Below are 19,074 nucleotides of genomic sequence, written 5' to 3' on the forward strand. Positions count from 1 at the left end.
TCACAAAATTTAAACTGAAGTTGTTTTTTATAAATGCTAATGTGTAAGGACCAATAATAAACAATAGTCAAACTATAAAAGGGTAAAGTGTAAATTAATCAGGCATAAATATCTCTATCATCAACTCATCAAGTAGACAATTTTCATTTGTAGATCTTTCACCGCTTGCATGGACAACCTTCCTGAATCTCTAGCACTCGAAATACTGAGTCGACTCGACGACTCGGCAGCGGTAGCATGCTGCCGTATGGCGAGTAAGACTTTCAATTCTGCATATCCAGGCCTTAAATTTATAAACCTGCAATGGCGATTGAAATGGTACCTGGAATCAAGGTCCAGAGTTTCGAGTTCTTCAAATTCTTCCCAATTTACTCCCTCTCTCAAGAGAGTTTTTCTAAATCTTGTATCAAACTTAAGTGCACTGGAATCTGTGCGTATTGGCGTCGAGAATCCACCCCCAGATGTGTTGAACGCTGACGTTGAAGATGATGGCGATGATCTGCACATCACCGATGGGGGCTTCGTTAAGGAGTGGCTCCCTAGGGTTTCTGGAGCTTTGAAATTGCTTTCACTATCAGATTTTTGGGTTCAGTCGAGTACGCGTCGATCAGAAGTTTTGTCACTGATCTCTGCGCACTGTAAGTTGGTTATATGCTGAAATTCTCCAATTTTATATTCTACATGTAGCTCTATTCTGAAATTACGGAAATTGTTTACTGTCGGAAAATGTAAATGGTTTGCCAGGATCGATATTATTCTGGTTGATATCAACTAGTTATTTTTTTTTTTTTTTTTTTAAATTGTGGTCAACTATCTTTGATTAGGGTTTATTAATGATCGATATTTATTGGTAATAAATGATATTTAATCATATTAAGGTCTTGATGCTTTAACTCGGTTGTTTTTGTTGTTGCAGGTCAAAATCTTATTGAATTAGAGCTGAAGAACGCATGGCTGGCTGTACAAAACATGAACGTCATGCCGATGCTAACAAGTTTAACACTTGAACTCATAAGATTAGATGACAAAAATCTAACCGAGTTTAATACGAGTTTCCCAAATCTTCAAGTTCTTAACTTGATAGATGTTAGAGGTCTCAAAATGCCGATGATCCACCTCCTCAACCTGAAAACCTGCCATTGGATTGTAACAGATTCACCATCATATATATGTATAATCACACCGAATCTCATCACACTCAGACTCGAGTGTAGAAGTCCGGCTGCTCTTTATATTGAAGCTCCTTTGTGCTACAACTTGCATCTTGCAGTTGATCACTTGAACGCGTTTGCAGTCAAAAAATTTGAGAATTTGAAAATTGTACAACTCGAGAGTTCAAACATTTACTCCGTAATTCGTAAGTTTCGCATGGAAACAGTAGAAACGCTGACCTTAGATATAAGAGCAGGTGGAAATTCCAAATTTACCCTAGAGGATTTACTCTGCACTTTCCCGAACATAACTTCTTTGTGTTTTAAACCAAGGGTTTGGTCAGAATTTGAGGTGTGGTGTGGCAACATTGGGCTTAAAGGTGTGAAAAGATTTTGTGGGTATTTGTCGGTGGTTGATCCTTTGATGACTTTCGCCTTGGTTGATTGCGTGTTAGAAGAATGCTTCAACTGTGTAGAAATCTCTTTACTCATCCACCGTAGTGTTGCTTCTAATATATCAAAACGTTTCATCACTAGGTGCACGGCTGAATGGCCAGAAGTGAAGTGGACATGGGGGATTTGGGAGGAAGGAAGGGAAGATTATTGGATGACTGGAGAGCAATTACTTTAAGAAACGTTCGAGGAAGGATCAGATTCCATATGATCAAAAGAAACAGAAAACATAAAAAGATTTGTAGAAGAGTGAAGGTAAGACGGATCAAATGTACACATTCATGGGGGTTTAGGAAAGCAATATTGGGTGTTTTGGGGAAATAATTTTGAAGGAAAGATTGAGTAAAGAATAAAGATGGGATCAATGATCAATTGGAAGACATGATCGAGGAAGAGATGAAGGGAAGTAGCTTCAGCAGCACCCATGGGTCTCCATGGAATTAAGTGGCTTTTATAATAGTTGAATTGTCTTATAGTTAAAACTTTTATGGTTGTGGTATCTTTTGGAATGCTCTTGTTATGGTATTATAAATTTATATTTTTATGAATACTGTTTAAATAAGATCATATTTGGATGCCTATGCGTATGCGGATTATATTTGTTATGTTTTTCCTTATACTAACGTTTATTCACATTGCGGTTAATGCTTTATTTATCTACGATTCCGGTTTTTTCTTTCTTAAATTCAATAAAAAAAATTATGGTGGAGATTGTAATCTCATATTACTTTATAGACAATTAAATTACTTTATAGATAATTAAATTAAACTTCCTAAGGTTTTTTTTCCACTTGTCAAATTTTTAAGAGTTTTGTCACATGTAATTTTGTGGTTTTTTTAAAAATTAATTTCACATGTCATTTTATGGTTGTTTTGTATTAAATGAGATTAATTAATTTATTTTATTAATTTCTAAATAAAAATTATAAACGCTATATATACATTTCTTTCCTATGATATCATAAATACGCATTCAATTTTCATTGTGTCACCCCAAATTTTAAGCTAATCGTATATACTTTCCAAAATACTACCATGTTTCTTATATCTTATTACAATTTACCATATAATGACCAAACTTACACCAATTTCTGAACACATATTGATTGACTGCTTCAAAGTCAAACTTTAACTTAAATCATAGAAGTCAATTTATATGGATCAAAAGTCATTTGAAGTTTAAGCGCAAGCTCATAAATAGTTTTGATAGAAAAAGAAAACATTACAATCAGATTCCATATGATGAAAAGAAACTGAAAACATAAAAAGATTTGTAGAAGGGTGAAGGTAAGACAGATCAAATGTACACATTCATGGGGGTTAAGGAAAGCAATATTGGGTGTTTTGGAAAAATAATTTTGAAGGGAAGATTGAGTAAAGAATAAAGATGGGATCAATGATCATTTGGAAGACATGATCGATGAAGAGATGAAGGGAAGTAGCTTCAGCAGGACCCATGGGTCTCCATGGAATTAAGTGGGTTTTATAATAGTTGAATTAAGTGTCTCATAGTTAAAACTTTTATGGTTGTGGTATCTTTTGGAAAGCTCTTGTTATGGTATTATATATTTATGTTTTATGAATACTTTTTAAATAAGATCATATTTGGATGCCTATGCGTATGCGGATTATATTATTTCTGTTTTTCCTTATACTAAGAGCATCCACAATTTTTTTCACTTTAAATATTACAAACAGTTGTTTTACTTTAATATTAACTTGACAAAGTACATGTAGTTATCGTTACATACAATAAAAATACACCCAAGGATCGATCCGGATATTACAAAGTTTCTACAATCAAAATGCAAAAGTATATAGTCTACTCCACAATGTCTATCTCTCCGTTACGACTTTACCATTACATAACGGCCAATAAGGGGTCACTAGTTACCTAAAAGGCATATAAACAAATAACATATAAGAAAAAATAGCTTAGTGAGTAACTTTAGCTTTAAATAACAAAAACATGACAACAATCACAATAATAAGGTATTAACAACAACAACTCACATTATGACTTTCAAGTTATACTTACACACATGTTTCCAAATCATTGATATTATAAGCTTTAAGGTGACCATTGACTTGTAAATCTAGTGGTGGTATTACAACCACAAAGGCTACCACCATACCCCGGTCATATTTCCCCCGTAATATTAAATTCATAAAGAATACCCTCGGAAATTAACATCCCCTAAACCATAGTATCATCGCCACGAAGTCTACTAGGTTTCATTATCCGCAATTTGTCGATGTTCTCCCCACAATTCATTTATATCCACATAATAATATACTTAACTACCAACTATAAAAATGGAAAGAATATATAGTTACTTACCTTGTAATAGTTTATATTTAAGAATCTTCAACTCTTAAATCCTCTTTCTCACCTTTGGTTCTGCAACTTCAAAAACTGTCAATTTATCTCATAACTCTTAAGTATTATAAATCAAGATACAACTTACTGATTCACAACTTAATCCAACATTTATATCAAGTTCATAACACTAATTATGTACCACCCAATTACATTCCATGAACTAGTTGTTCTTATGTCTTAATTTATTAAGACATAAGCTAAACTTTATCTAAGTCACTATTTCATCTATGTGAGTATTGTAACTCAATTTTAATATTTACACCATATTCATAAAACTAAACTCCATGGAAAAAATCAATTATGCTCCACGAATATTTCATCAACATATCTTAATTCATCAAAATACATGCTCAAATTCACTTTACAAGTAGTTTCCAAAATTAGGGTTCGTGTTCATCTTTCTTTCATTTAAAAGATTGGCCATGATTTTGATATATAACCAAAACATCATGAATTATCATCGATCTTATTAACACATATCATTAAAAATTTCCTTCCATAAAAGCACAAATAACTAGGGTTTCATCACCCTTTTTAATTCTACAATTAAAACTCATCTAAGTTTAAACAAAAAAGAAGAGGATAATATCTTTGATCCTAATGATAGAGTTGGATTCTTGATTCTCTTGAGATTTAGTTGAACCTAGCTTTCTCTCTTGGATTTAGCTCATCTGAAGCTTTGGAAGGAGTTTCTATGTGAAAGTGAAGATAAATTACTGAATCACTCATTTTTAATTAGTTTGTGATGTTTGTCACAACATGTCGTGTTACCAGACCTTTACATGTCACATTATCACTAGATGCCATCATGTAATTTAACTTTTACACATTTCCTTCTACCTCTTTTCCACTTTAGCATCATACTTTCAAAGGTGTCGTGTAAGCTTTCCTATTTTAACATTGTACTTCTACACAACTTGTCACGTAATCTCACTTTTATCTGTCGTGTTATTGAGATCGTCCAATTTTAGTAATGTACTTCACCATTTAGTCGTCGTATAAATTCACCATGACACATCAAGTTCTATTGATTTTGTTTATTATACTTAACCAAACTCCTTGCTTTACCCTTATAACCAAGTAATACACCATTAAGTGATCTAAACTTACCTCTCAAATACTAAAATAATATGTACCAACATAATTACAAGATATAACATTGGCATTTCATGGTATTCATCAAAAGTGACAAAAATGCCCTTATGTTCAAAATAACTATGAAGCATGGTGAATAGAGCTCAAAACCAATTTAACTTACGTTAGTAATACACCTTCTCCTGTATTATTAACTATTAGCTATAGGTCAGGTGTTACATAAAACCTTTACAATAATCAAACTGATAGCCCCAAAGTCAACCCAAGAGCAATGAGAGCAACTCGACAGCCATGAAACAGATGTTGCTGAGTACATACAAATTCATATATGTTATTGTTTATTGATCATTTCATATACAGGGTTTCCGACGACTATATTATATATCATGTTTTATAATCAAGTTTAATATAACATGTATAATATAATTGCATCCCAATAACTGCCTCTCGTATATAAATTGGACAAGATCATTGGCATCATCTATTAAGATATTAAATGGCACGCTCAGGAGATTAAAGAATGTTTGATGGTTGAAAAATAGTATGGCCCATCTGGTTAATGAAGCCATGTCCCTAAGTTATTTGAACAAATAAAAATATTTGAAATATTACACTAATTCGTTATAAGAAACCAATATAATTCTTAACCAAATCATATGGTTGATGTTTTAAATATACAGTCGAGTCAAAATATACAAAACACAAAATCTTACGGAAAATAATTACCATAAATCCTACATAACAAAACCATTAAAATATAATTTATGAAAATGGAAATTGTTCATAGCAAAACATAGGAAAATACCAATCGATGACAGTATTATTAGTATAGCTACCATAGATATTCTTACCTAAAGTTGTGACACGAACTCAAAACAAGTGTATCTAAATATGCATATATGTTACTATTTAACAATCACGTCATGTGCAAGGGTGATCGATGACTACGTTATTTAACTTGCTTTTACAATCAAATCGGATGAAACATGTGTAATGCAGTTATATCTCAACAACTGTCTCTCGTATCTAACTCGGGTAAGATCATTGGTGACTTATATTAAGATATTAAATGGCAAGATTAAGAGATAAAAAATGTTTAACAGATGAAATAATATGGATCAGTTGCTTAATGAAATCATTAGCTTATTTAACAAATAACATTGTTTTGAAATATAACGACTTTAGTTCTTTGTAAGAAAACAATATATTTTTTTAATCAAATCTTATGGTTGATATTTTTAATAGACAACGAAATCATAAAAAAGAAAACACAGCAAAGCCTATATAGCAAAAACATAACAAAATATGATTTATGAGATTTCAAATTCCTTCATGTAAAAAACATAACAAAATGCTATCAATATCAATTTTGTTCAAAGAGTTAGCATAGAAATTCTTTCCTAAATTTCTTACATCAACTCAAACTAGTTCATCTAACTTCCTCGGTGTTATGGGAAATATGTATTTCTACATGTATAAATTTTACATGCAAACAAATATAATTTTTTTTATCCACCAAAAGGGGTGGTTTTGCACTAATACAAAATGGAAAAAAAAAGTACTTAACGCGTACTTACTTTCCAACAAAGTTCATGTTAAGTGGTCATCATAAAGTCAAGCATTCATTAAATCTCTATGCTTATAAAAGAGTAGCTCTTTTGCCATGTGTCATTACATTAGACATTTTAATTAATTTGTTGCCACTTGTCAATCTATTAGTTTTCCATTTTAAATTTGTTAGACCTTATCATTAATGTGATTCTATTTTAAATTTTAAAATTTAAATTATTGTTTTCATTAATTCACAAATAAAAAATATGTAATATATATTAAAAATTAGTTTTATATATTTATTTGAATCAATGATTATAATTTCAAATAACTAATAAAAATATCTCTTAAATTAATAATTTATTTAAAATAACTTATTAATAATTTTGAGTTTTTACTATAAAAGTTTGATTAATTTTATAACTGTTGTTCCCACGGGTTATTTGCTAGTGATATAATAGTTACAATACCAACACTCTTGTTGTTGGTTGCATTGAATTCTAATTGCAAGTATATTGATTAAAGTGAAAAGTAAATATCAATTTTGGTCATATTAGTATGTGTAACACTCCATATTTCATATAAGTAAAAAATTTAAAAAGAAATATCTTACGACTTAAAATCGTATCATATGACAACTTGGCCGCTTAAAAAGACATTTCCAAAAGCGTTATATATTCTATGAGTTACAATTCCATGTCAAACAACAATAGAGAAGCAATATAAGTACCAAATAATCTTAATACACAAATAATAACTAATGTTGTTCTCATTCTAATCTCAGTATCTCAAGTGTTCTAATCTTCATCAAAAGTCATACTAAGAGGCTAAGGCTTTTATAATCCCCACCCCTCCCCCCACTCCTTTTTTAAAAATCTAGAATACATATCTCATAAAAAATCATAAAAGAAATTGTCTCTTGTGTTACATACATATTAGATACTAAGTTATAACTTGTGTAATACACGGTTAATAAATTAAAACAACATAGATAATAATTGTAATAAAAATATTTTGAACAAATTTGTAAAAAGATGTTTACAAAAATGTAAAAGAAAAGAAAAACATAATGAATTCAATAGGATATTATTTATAATTGATTACTACTTTCTATCAATGATCAAATAATAGATTACCAAATATTTTGAATTTCAAAATCTCTATTAATAATGTTAATTTTAAGGGATTTAGAAGAATTTAAATCAAAATGTAAAATTATAGAAAAGGATATATGTGTCATTTTTAGAGAGTAAGAAAAGGAAAATTAAAAATTATAAGAAAATAACAAGTGGCATAAAAACTATTCTTTTATTAATATAAGGAGATAAAACTTTCACATTCCAAAACATTTTCTCATTCTAATGCAATTTCATATCAAAGCATTTGTGCAATCCAAAAATTCTCTACATTTTACATATTTCAAAACTTGATCAAATTATCACTATATACTATCATGTATATGTAATGCCATATAATGTATGATTCTAAACATATTGAATCGACCACATCCTTAGATGTAGAAATGAAAAAAAAAATTGAAGTTCTAACTACTTATTGATTCTCTATTTCATGCCATTTCTCAACCTATTGATTCTCCATTTAAAATTTATTATTTTTTCATTACAATTACATTAAATTAATAAAATTATAATAAAAATTAAAATAACATTAATGAATTATTTAAATCAACGATTATAATTTTATATAACTAAAATATTATCTCTTAATTGACAATTTATTTAAAATAATTGATTAATAATTTTTATTTTTACTATGAAACTTTAATTAATTTTATAAATGTGGTTCTCACGGGTTATAAACTAGTATCATATAATTGTTTATTACAATAAATTAGAAAAACAAATAGGAAAGTTAAAAGGCTTTGTAAAGGAGACATCACAATATTTTATATTGCTGAATTTTGTACAACATTTCTTCGGCTAATGCTAAATCTTAGCACAAATCATTGGAATGAAAATCAAAAAATTTAAGATGAAGTTATTTTTCTTATAAATGTTAATGTATAAGGGGCAATAATAAACACTAGTCAAACTGTAAAGGGATAAAGTTTAAATTAATCAGGCATAAATTGTTGGATTAGGTATCTAATCCCATAACTATAATTGGTATGTACTTGAATTGATAACAGCAGAGTCCTTTTGGGTTGCCCTCAAACCTAGCAACTGGACAAGGAAATTATTAAAGGAGAGATATTGATTTATTATAAGATTAATAAATTAATACAAATGATTTATTAATATGTTAAAAGATTAATATATTAATTAGAAATCATAAGGTTTAATTAATAGTTAGCCATAAATTAATTAGAATTAATTTTGGGGTTAACTGTATTAATTATAAAGTGTAGGGACTAGTTTGCAATTATCAAATAGTTGAGTGGAAGGTTCCAGATCCTCCTTGGAAGGGGGTGGACGAAATCTATAGGGGAAACCCTAATGATTTCGTCCAAGGGGCTTGGATAAGGCCTTTGGATAAGCTTAGGCCCCAAGCAAAGGAACATTAGGGTTTTCCATTAACCCTAGATCCCTTAGCTATATAAGGAGCTTCCTGGCACCTAAAATCGGTCACTCCTTCCTTGAAGAAACCCTAGGGCCGAAAATTGCATACCCTACTCTCTGTCTGTCTCTCTCTCTCTCTCTCTCTCTCTCTCTCCTTTAAGTTTCCTTCTTATTAGCTTTTGGGTGTGACTCCATTAGAGGCATTACATTTTTGGTGCTAAGCTTCTAAGAAGATCAATATCAAAAGGATTACCAATTGTTTGCTATAACAATTGAAAGGTATGTAACTCTTTAACCCTAATTGGTTAATTTCGAAAATAGCCTCTCTCTTTAGGGTTCTTGTTTTTCAATATTCAAAGTTATATTTCAATAGTTAAAACATAGATCCAAAGTATGTTGCATGTGAACTTAGGAATTGTTTTTCTAGTTTATTTATTTTACCTAAATCCCACCAGTGGTATCAGATCCATTTGTTTGTTTTAAATTGAGTTTCTATAATAGTTGATTTGCAAATTAGGGTTTAAAGTTATTAAACCCTAAAAGGCCAATTTTCGTTTTTAGGGTTTTTGGTTCAAAGGGTTTTTCGAAAAACCCTAGCCTGCATGAACCCTAATCGAAATTTGGGTTAGGGTTTTGGAAACCCTAGCCTCCTTCCTTGAATTTCTAAATTTACATGGTATTTTTAGGGTTTCTTATTTTTGGATAATTGTTACCTAATTGGATAATTGAGAAAAACAAGGAAATTATTCTATACCCTATTTTTCGAAATCTAGAGGGATATGGATTAGGATTAAATTAAATGATTATTTTAATTATATAATCCTTACAAGATTTAATAAATTAATTAAAGGTTAATTAATAGATAATTATTAAATCTAGTTATTTGGTTTATATTAAATTTAAATTAAAAGTTTAATTTTCGAAAATTTGAAGATAACCCTTAAAGTTTTAAAAAGTTTAAAACACACCTTATGGACTACTGGCCTTTTGAGATGAACAAGGACCTTATGGAAAAGAACCATAAGTGAGCTCGTCAAGAAAAGTTTGAAGTAGTCAAGTCACTCATGGCTTGCAAGATGAAAGAAAGGGGGTCGATTGTCTCTCATGTGCAAAGAATGCAACGCTACATAGAGCGTTTGGTCAAGCTCAACATTCACTTTGATGAGGAATTGGCCATTTATATGGTCTTAAACTCGTTACCCGATTATGATTATCAATTCATCCTGACGTACCATTTGAACAATATTGAGCAGACATTGACCCAATTGCACAACTTGTTACAGACAGCTGAAGCAGGAATGAAGCGTAAAAGTATATTCTCTAATCCTGTGAGTGCTCCTGTCTTAGCTATTGGACAGGGAATGGGGGAAAAGAGGAAAGGTCCAAGTTGGGTCATCTAGTAGTGGCCCAAAGGCTAAGCCCAGTGCTACTATTCCTATGTTTCTGACCCAAAGGATGTTGTTTGCTTTTATTGCAATGAAAAAGGGCACTGGAAGAGAACATGCCCAAAATATCTGCAGGATGTCAAAGATGGCAAAGTGAAGCCCTCTTCGGTAGATATTTACACTATTTCTTTTAATAACTCATTATCTTCTCGTTCATGGGTCCTTGATACAGGATGTGGTTTTCACATCTTTTCTGCTTTGCTGGGGCTAAAAGAAAGTGAGGAGATAGAGCGAGGAAGGATAAACTTGATCATGGGAAACAAGAAGTCTTCACCAGTGACCAAGATCGGAGTTTATCAACTTATGCTTAGTAACGATGTTAGATTAGATTTATTGAATATTTGTTATTTTTCTGAGATGACGAAAAACATTATTTCATTTCATGCATTGTTCAGACAAGGTTTTAAATATTCTTTTAAATATTTGAATGGTTTAATTTATGTTTATAAGAATGGTGTTTTCGTGTTTGAAGCGTTACCTTGTGATGGTGTGTAAGAAACAGTGACTTGTGTTGATAGCTTAGGAAATAGTGAGTTTAATATTGACTTGTCTAATAGTGTAGACATGGCATGCTTGTGGCATTGTCGTCTTAGACACATGAACAAGAAACGCATAGCCCAACTCCAAAAGGATGGAGTGTTGGAATTATTTGACCTGAAATCAGATGATATGTGTGAATCTTGTCTTTTGGGAAAGATAACAAAATCACCATTCACAGGGTCTTGTGAAAGAGGTGAAGGTTTGTTTGACCTCATACATACAGATGTGTGTGGACCCTTCAGATCAACCACAAGAGATGCTAATCGATTTTATGTGACTTTCACTGATTATTATAGTAGATATGGCTATATATACTTAATCAAACATAAGTCAGAAACCTTTGAATTTCTGCCCGCATAGATATGTCTATCAAACTCTCTCCCAAACCCCAACCCCCCCCCCCCCCAATTATTAATGTTTTTCTCTAGCACTTCCTAGGTGTTAGTAGCGAAGCTCTGGGGCATCAGGAATCCCCGAGAAGTAGAGCTTTTGGCTTAGAATTTTTACCCGCATAGAGTCCGGTTTCTCACTAAACCACCTGTAAGTTAAGTTACGCTTACTGTACTTTAAGTATAACTTATGTTTAAGTTCATTTTCATTATTATGAACCTATAACTAGGATTTATCAATGATTCAAATTCGTTGTATTGATTGATCTACTTACTGGAGAGGTGTCTAGAATGGTCATGTTGGCTTGGTTGTTGGATTTTAGAAAAGTATATGTCGAAGCAATCCTGCCTCCCAACTGTCATGTCTAGTTGATGCTTACTTGATAGATATTAAAGTGGACTTTGAATTAATGATGAATGTAGACTAATAATTACTTACAATAAATATTAGACTACGACTTACTGATAATGATACAAGGTTTTGTCAAGGAAAAGAGAATTGCTAGAAGCGAAGCGTTGTCCGAATTTCAAATCATCACTTTAACAAGTAAGTGCATAGTTACTTTTATCTTACACATAGATATGAAGCATTTAAGATAAATTACATGCTATATGTGCATTTTATCGGTGTTCCAGATATCTATGCTAGATGAACTATTTATACATGTTTTACTTGATTTAAACTGTATATATATGTATTTTATACCTTAAAATATATTAGGTAAAAATGGGTAGATGAAAGAAGATATAGATGATGAAAGATGAATGATGAAATAGATGATGAGATGCCTTGACTTTAAAGTTGATGTAGTCATCTAGCGGAGTATAGATGATGACCACGAACTATTCTAGACAGTCAAGTGGAACGCTAGCAGGCTTGCAACTTGTGGGTGTTTTTGAACTATGTGTTCGCTAGGTATACTCCATCCCCCTCATGGTTTCCTTTCTAACATATATTGCTGAGAAATCCCCTAAGCATTATGATCAATCCGGAAGATAATCATTAGGATAGGTCCCTTAAATTAGATGCTATAGGGATATAAAGTGAGGTTAACGGGAATGGGTAATCGGGTTGAATGATTTGATAAAAATAAAGAATTTAATTATTTTGGGTTGAAAACCCTATGTGCTCACCAGGCTCTCAAACCTGACCCACTCAATTTCTTATATTACAGGTAGTGGCACAGGAGCATAGGTGTGATGATCAGATGAGAGACTTCTGAAATATAAGACAATAGAATAATAGATGTTTGTAAGGCCTGTGTTATTTCCATTTATGCTTATGTATTGTATTGTTAATGACATCCCAACATTTTTAATATAACTAAAATACACTTTTTCAGAAATGCTTTGATAATATCTTTATCATATTTTGGGAACAATTCAACAATTGTTCTTCAAAGTGATACTCTGATTTTTAAATAAAACAAAAACAAATCGATATTTTCTGGCCGTGAAATTAAGGATGTCATAGTTATGGTAGATATTCTTTCCTAAAGTTCTTACATCTAGTCAAAACAAATTCATCTTCCTTACTCTGTGGGAAATATATATTTCTACATGTATGAATTTTACATACAAGTCAATATAAATTTTGTTAATTACCAAAATAGGTGCTTTTGTGTTAATACAAAATGCAAAACTAATTAACAAGTGCTTACTTTCCAACCAATTTCATAATAAATGCTCATCATAATGTCAACCATTCATTAAATGACATAATAGTTACACTACCAACATTCTTGTTGTTGGTTGCATTAAATTCAAATTAATTGATTAGAGTGAATAGTAAATTTTAGTTTTGGTCCTTTTAGTATGTGTAACAATCCATATTTCATACACTAAAAGTATAAAATTTCAAAAGAAATACCTTACGAATTAAAGTCATATCATACGAAAAGTTGACCCCTTAAGAAGACATTTCCAAATGTATTAGGCAGCTTGTTAGTTAGAATTCCTTGTCAAACAACCATAGAGAAGCTATGTAAGTACCAAATAGTCATGATACATAAATAATGACTAATGTTTTTCTCATTCTAATCCCGATTGTCTAAAGTGTTCTAATCTTCATTAAAAGTCATACTAAGAGGCTAAGTCTTCTACAATCCCCCCCCCCCCCTTTATTTTTATTTTTAAATGTAGAATACATGTCACATAAAAAATAATAAAACAAATTGTGTCGTGTGTTACATCCATATTAGATATAAAACTTTCACATTCAAAACATTTTGTTTTCATATTACTTTGCACTTCAAAAAGCATTCTTCTATCTGGATAAGCCTCATGGCAAGACTAATCCTTCTTACTAAATAATAAAATGTCGCTCATTCATATGCGATTTCATGTCAAAGCATTTGTACAATCCAAAATTTCTCTACATTTTACATATTTCAAATTTCAAAAATTGCTCAAATTATCAAGGGAAAATGACTTGTAAGGGTAACAAAGTATTAGACTTGCACAAAAAATACCAATGAACTTTTTTTTTGTACACATATCACCAATCAACTATAGCTTTTGTACACATATGACCATTAAACTTCACCTTTGTTCAAAAATACCATTATATTACCGATAATAATAGGTCATTAGCCACGTAGCATTCCACGTGGCATGCCATGTGGCTGCTGACGTAGATTTTATTGTTTATTATGTACACATTATACCATTAAACTATTTTTGTACACATTATACCATTAAACTTTTTTTGTACACATTATACCATTAAACTTTCTTTTGTACACATTTTACCATTAATGTTATATAATTTATTGAAAAAAATATCATTTCAAAAAATACATATCATTACATAAAAGTAGGTTTCCAATCACCTGATATGGATTTTACTGATTTTCTAAATTATAGTAAACTTATCATTATGAGTCATTTTCCTATCGGTAAACAACGACATAATTTCAATTCACTTTTTTAATCATCAACCACAATCAAGAAGAGGGAGATTATAATAAGGTAACATGTACAAAATGTTTCATGAGTTTATAAGTGTGCCTCAAACGTAGTTTCCTAAGAAAATGACTTATAAGAATATGTTTACTAGACATTAGCTAAAATAATGAACAATTGAGTATTTCTTCGCCGAAAGTCTCAAGTTCAAACCTTGTGGGTTTCAATTGATGTATGACCAACATAAATTCACAATGTAGTTGTAAAAGAAAGTCCTTAGTATCACTGTAAAAAACAAACTGTTTCCCCCAAACCTTACAAAATCAGGGAGTCACAATAGGTGATAGAAAACCCATTTTATGTAAAAATATGTATTTTTTGAAATGATATTTTTTGAATAAATTATATAAGATTAATGGTAAAATGTGTACAGAAAGTTTAATGGTAAAATGTACACAAAAAAAAGTTTAATGGTATAATGTGTACACAAAATAGTTTAATGGTATAATGTGTACATAATATACAATAAAATCCACGTCAGCAGCCACATGGCATGCCACGTGGCATGTTACGTAGCTAGTGACCTACTATTACCGGTAACATAATAATATTTTTTGAACAAATGTGAAGTTTAATGGTCATATGTGTACAAAAGCTATAGTTGATTGGTGATATCTGTATAAAAAAAAGATCAATAGTATTTTTTGTACAAGTCTAATACTTCGTTACCTTTACAAGTCATTTTCCCAATTCTCAATATATACTTTCATGTATATGTAATATCATATAATGCATGATTCTAAATATATTGAATCAACCACATTCTTAGATGTAGAAATTTAAAAAAAATAAATAAATAAATAAATAAAATAAAAAAGGAAAAAGGAAGTACCAAATACTTGATAAAAATAAAAAAACCTAATAACACATTTCTTTGATATGAATTTTTCCTATATAATCGTCTATTACAGTAACTTAGAAAAACAAGTAGAAATCTTAAAAGGCTTTATAAAGGAGACATCACAATACTTTAAATTGCTGACGTTTGTATTGCATTTTTTCGGTTAATGGTAAATCTTAGCAAAAATCATTGGAATGAAAATCACAAAATTTAAACTGAAGTTATTTTTTATAAATGCTAATGTGTAAGGACCAATAATAAATAATAGTCAAACTATAAAGGGGTAAAGTGTAAATTAATCAGGCATAAATATCTCTATCATCAACTCATCAAGTAGTCAATTTTCATTTGTAGATCTTTCACCGCTTGCATGGACAACCTTCCTGAATCTCTAGCGCTCGAAATAATGAGTTGACTCGACGACTCGGCATGGGTAGCATGCTGCCGTATGGCGAGTAAGACTTTCAATTCTGCATTTCCAGGCCTTAAATTTATAAACCTGCAATGGCGATTGAAATGGTACCTGGAATCAAGGTCCAGAGTTTCGAGTTCTTCAAATTCTTCCCAATTTACTCCCTCTCTCAAGAGAGTTTTTCTAAATCTTGTATCAAACTTAAGTGCACTGGAATCTGTGTGTATTGGTGTCGAGAATCCACCCCCAGATGTGTTGAACGCTGATGTTGAAGATGATGGCGATGATCTGCACATCACCGATGGGGGCTTCGTTAAGGAGTGGCTCCCTAGGGTTTCCGGAGCTTTGAAATTGCTTTCACTATCAGATTTTTGGGTTCAGTCGAGTACGCGTCGATCAGAAGTTTTGTCACTGATATCTGCGCACTGTAAGTTGGTTATATGCTGAAATTCTCCAATTTTATATTCTACATGTAGCTCTATTCTGAAATTACGGAAATTGTTTACTGTCGGAAAATGTAAATGGTTTGCCAGGATCGATATTATTCTGGTTGATATCAACTAGTTTTTTTTTTTTTTTTTTTTATAAATTGTGGTCAACTATCTTTGATTAGGGTTTATTAATGATCGATATTTATTGGTAATAAATGATATTTAATCATATTAAGGTCTTGATGCTTTAACTCGGTTGTTTTTGTTGTTGCAGGTCAAAATCTTATTGAATTAGAGCTGAAGAACGCATGGCTATCAGGACAAAACATGAACGCCATGCCAATGCTAACAAGTTTAACACTTGAACTCATAAGATTAGATGACAAAAATCTAACCGAGTTTAATACGAGTTTCCCAAATCTTCAAGTTCTTAACTTGATAGATGTTAGAGGTCTCAAAATGCCGATGATCCACCTCCTCAACCTGAAAACCTGCCATTGGATTGTAACAGATTCACCATCATATATATGTATAATCACACCGAATCTCATCACACTCAGACTCGAGTGTAGAAGTCCGGCTGCTCTTTATATTGAAGCTCCTTTGTGCTACAACTTGCATCTTGCAGTTGATCACTTGAACGCGTTTGCAGTCAAAAATTTGAGAATTTGAAAATTGTACAACTCGAGAGTTCAAACATTCACTCCGTAATTTGTAAGTTTCGCATGGAAACAGTAGAAACGCTGACCTTAGATATAAGAGCAGGTGGAAATTCCAAATTTACCCTAGAGGATTTACTCTGCACTTTCCCGAACATAACTTCTTTGTGTTTTAAACCAAGGGTTTGGTCAGAATTTGAGGTGTGGTGTGGCAACATTGGGCTTAAAGGTGTGAAAAGATTTTGTGGGTATTTGTCGGTGGTTGATCCTTTGATGATTTTCGCGTTGGTTGATTGCGTGTTAGAAGAATGCTTCAACTGTGTAGAAATCTCTTTACTCATCCACCGTAGTGTTGCTTCTAATATATCAAAACGTTTCATCACTAGGTGCACGGCTGAATGGCCAGAAGTGAAGTGGACATGGGGTATTTGGGAGTAAGGAAGGGAAGATTATTGGATGACTGGAGAGCAATTACTTTAAGAAACGTTCGAGGAAGGATCAGATTCCATATGATCAAAAGAAACAGAAAACATAAAAAGATTTGTAGAAGGGTGAAGGTAAGACGGATCAAATGTACACATTCATGGGGGTTTAGGAAAGCAATATTGGGTGTTTTGGGGAAATAATTTTGAAGGAAAGATTGAGTAAAGAATAAAGATGGGATCAATGATCAATTGGAAGACATGATCGAGGAAGAGATGAAGGGAAGTAGCTTCAGCAGCACCCATGGGTCTCCATGGAATTAAGTGGCTTTTATAATAGTTGAATTGTCTTATAGTTAAAACTTTTATGGTTGTGGTATCTTTTGGAATGCTCTTGTTATGGTATTATAAATTTATATTTTTATGAATACTGTTTAAATAAGATCATATTTGGATGCCTATGCGTATGCGGATTATATTTGTTATGTTTTTCCTTATACTAACGTTTATTCACATTGCGGTTAATGCTTTATTTATCTATGATTCCGGTTTTTTCTTTCTTAAATTCAATAAAAAAATTTATGGTGGAGATTGTAATCTCATATTACTTTATAGACAATTAAATTACTTTATCGATAATTAAATTAAACTTCCTAAGGTTTTTTTTTCCACTTGTCAAATTTTTAAGAGTTTTGTCACATGTAATTTTGTGGTTTTTTTAAAAATTAATTTCACATGTCATTTTATGGTTGTTTTGTATTAAATGAGATTAATTAATTTATTTTATTAATTTCTAAATAAAAATTATAAACGCTATATATACATTTCTTTCCTATGATATCATAAATACGCATTCAATTTTCATTGTGTCACCCCAAATTTTAAGCTAATCGTATATACTTTCCAAAATACTACCATGTTTCTTATATCTTATTACAATTTACCATATAATGACCAAACTTACACCAATTTCTGAACACATATTGATTGACTGCTTCAAAGTCAAACTTTAACTTAAATCATAGAAGTCAATTTATATGGATCAAAAGTCATTTGAAGTTTAAGCGCAACCTCATAAATAGTTTTGATAGAAAAAGAAAACATTACAATCAGATTCCATATGATGAAAAGAAACTGAAAACATAAAAAGATTTGTAGAAGGGTGAAGGTAAGACAGATCAAATGTACACATTCATGGGGGTTTAGGAAAGCAATATTGGGTGTTTTGGGGAAATAATTTTGAAGGGAAGATTGAGTAAAGAATAAAGATGGGATCAATGATCATTTGGAAGACATGATCGATGAAGAGATGAAGGGAAGTAGCTTCAGCAGGACCCATGGGTCTCCATGGAATTACGTGGGTTTTATAATAGTTGAATTAAGTGTCTCATAGTTAAAACTTTTATGGTTGTGGTATCTTTTGGAAAGCTCTTGTTATGGTATTATATATTTATGTTTTATGAATACTTTTTAAATAAGATCATATTTGGATGCCTATGCGTATGCGGATTATATTATTTCTGTTTTTCCTTATACTAAGAGCATCCACAATTTTTTTCACTTTAAATATTACAAACAGTTGTTTTACTTTAATATTAACTTGACAAAGTACATGTAGTTATCGTTACATACAATAAAAATACACCCAAGGATCGATCCGGATATTACAAAGTTTCTACAATCAAAATGCAAAAGTATATAGTCTACTCCACAATGTCTATCTCTCCGTTACGACTTTACCATTACATAACGGCCAATAAGGGGTCACTAGTTACCTAAAAGGCATATAAACAAATAACATATAAGAAAAAATAGCTTA

At 31.2% G+C, this 19,074-nt stretch overlaps 2 protein-coding genes across 2 annotated transcripts; both read left to right on the forward strand.

Annotated features, from left to right (window-relative positions):
• The first annotated feature begins 247 nt into the window (after positions 1 to 247).
• Positions 248 to 1,782, forward strand: LOC111883820 (F-box/LRR-repeat protein At4g29420-like). Its single transcript, XM_023880144.2, has 2 exons — positions 248 to 638; positions 917 to 1,782. The coding sequence occupies exons 1-2, from the start codon at positions 248 to 250 to the stop codon at positions 1,780 to 1,782; spliced, it is 1,257 nt and encodes a 418-aa protein (XP_023735912.2).
• Positions 1,783 to 15,779: 13,997 nt separating this feature from the next.
• On the forward strand, positions 15,780 to 16,846 carry LOC128127252 (F-box/LRR-repeat protein At4g29420-like). Its single transcript, XM_052765695.1, has 2 exons — positions 15,780 to 16,170; positions 16,449 to 16,846. The coding sequence occupies exons 1-2, from the start codon at positions 15,780 to 15,782 to the stop codon at positions 16,844 to 16,846; spliced, it is 789 nt and encodes a 262-aa protein (XP_052621655.1).
• The last annotated feature ends 2,228 nt before the right edge of the window (positions 16,847 to 19,074 follow it).

The sequence above is a fragment of the Lactuca sativa genome, chromosome 7 (assembly GCF_002870075.4).
Source record: "Lactuca sativa cultivar Salinas chromosome 7, Lsat_Salinas_v11, whole genome shotgun sequence".
In the NCBI taxonomy this organism is placed as follows: Eukaryota; Viridiplantae; Streptophyta; class Magnoliopsida; order Asterales; family Asteraceae; genus Lactuca; species Lactuca sativa.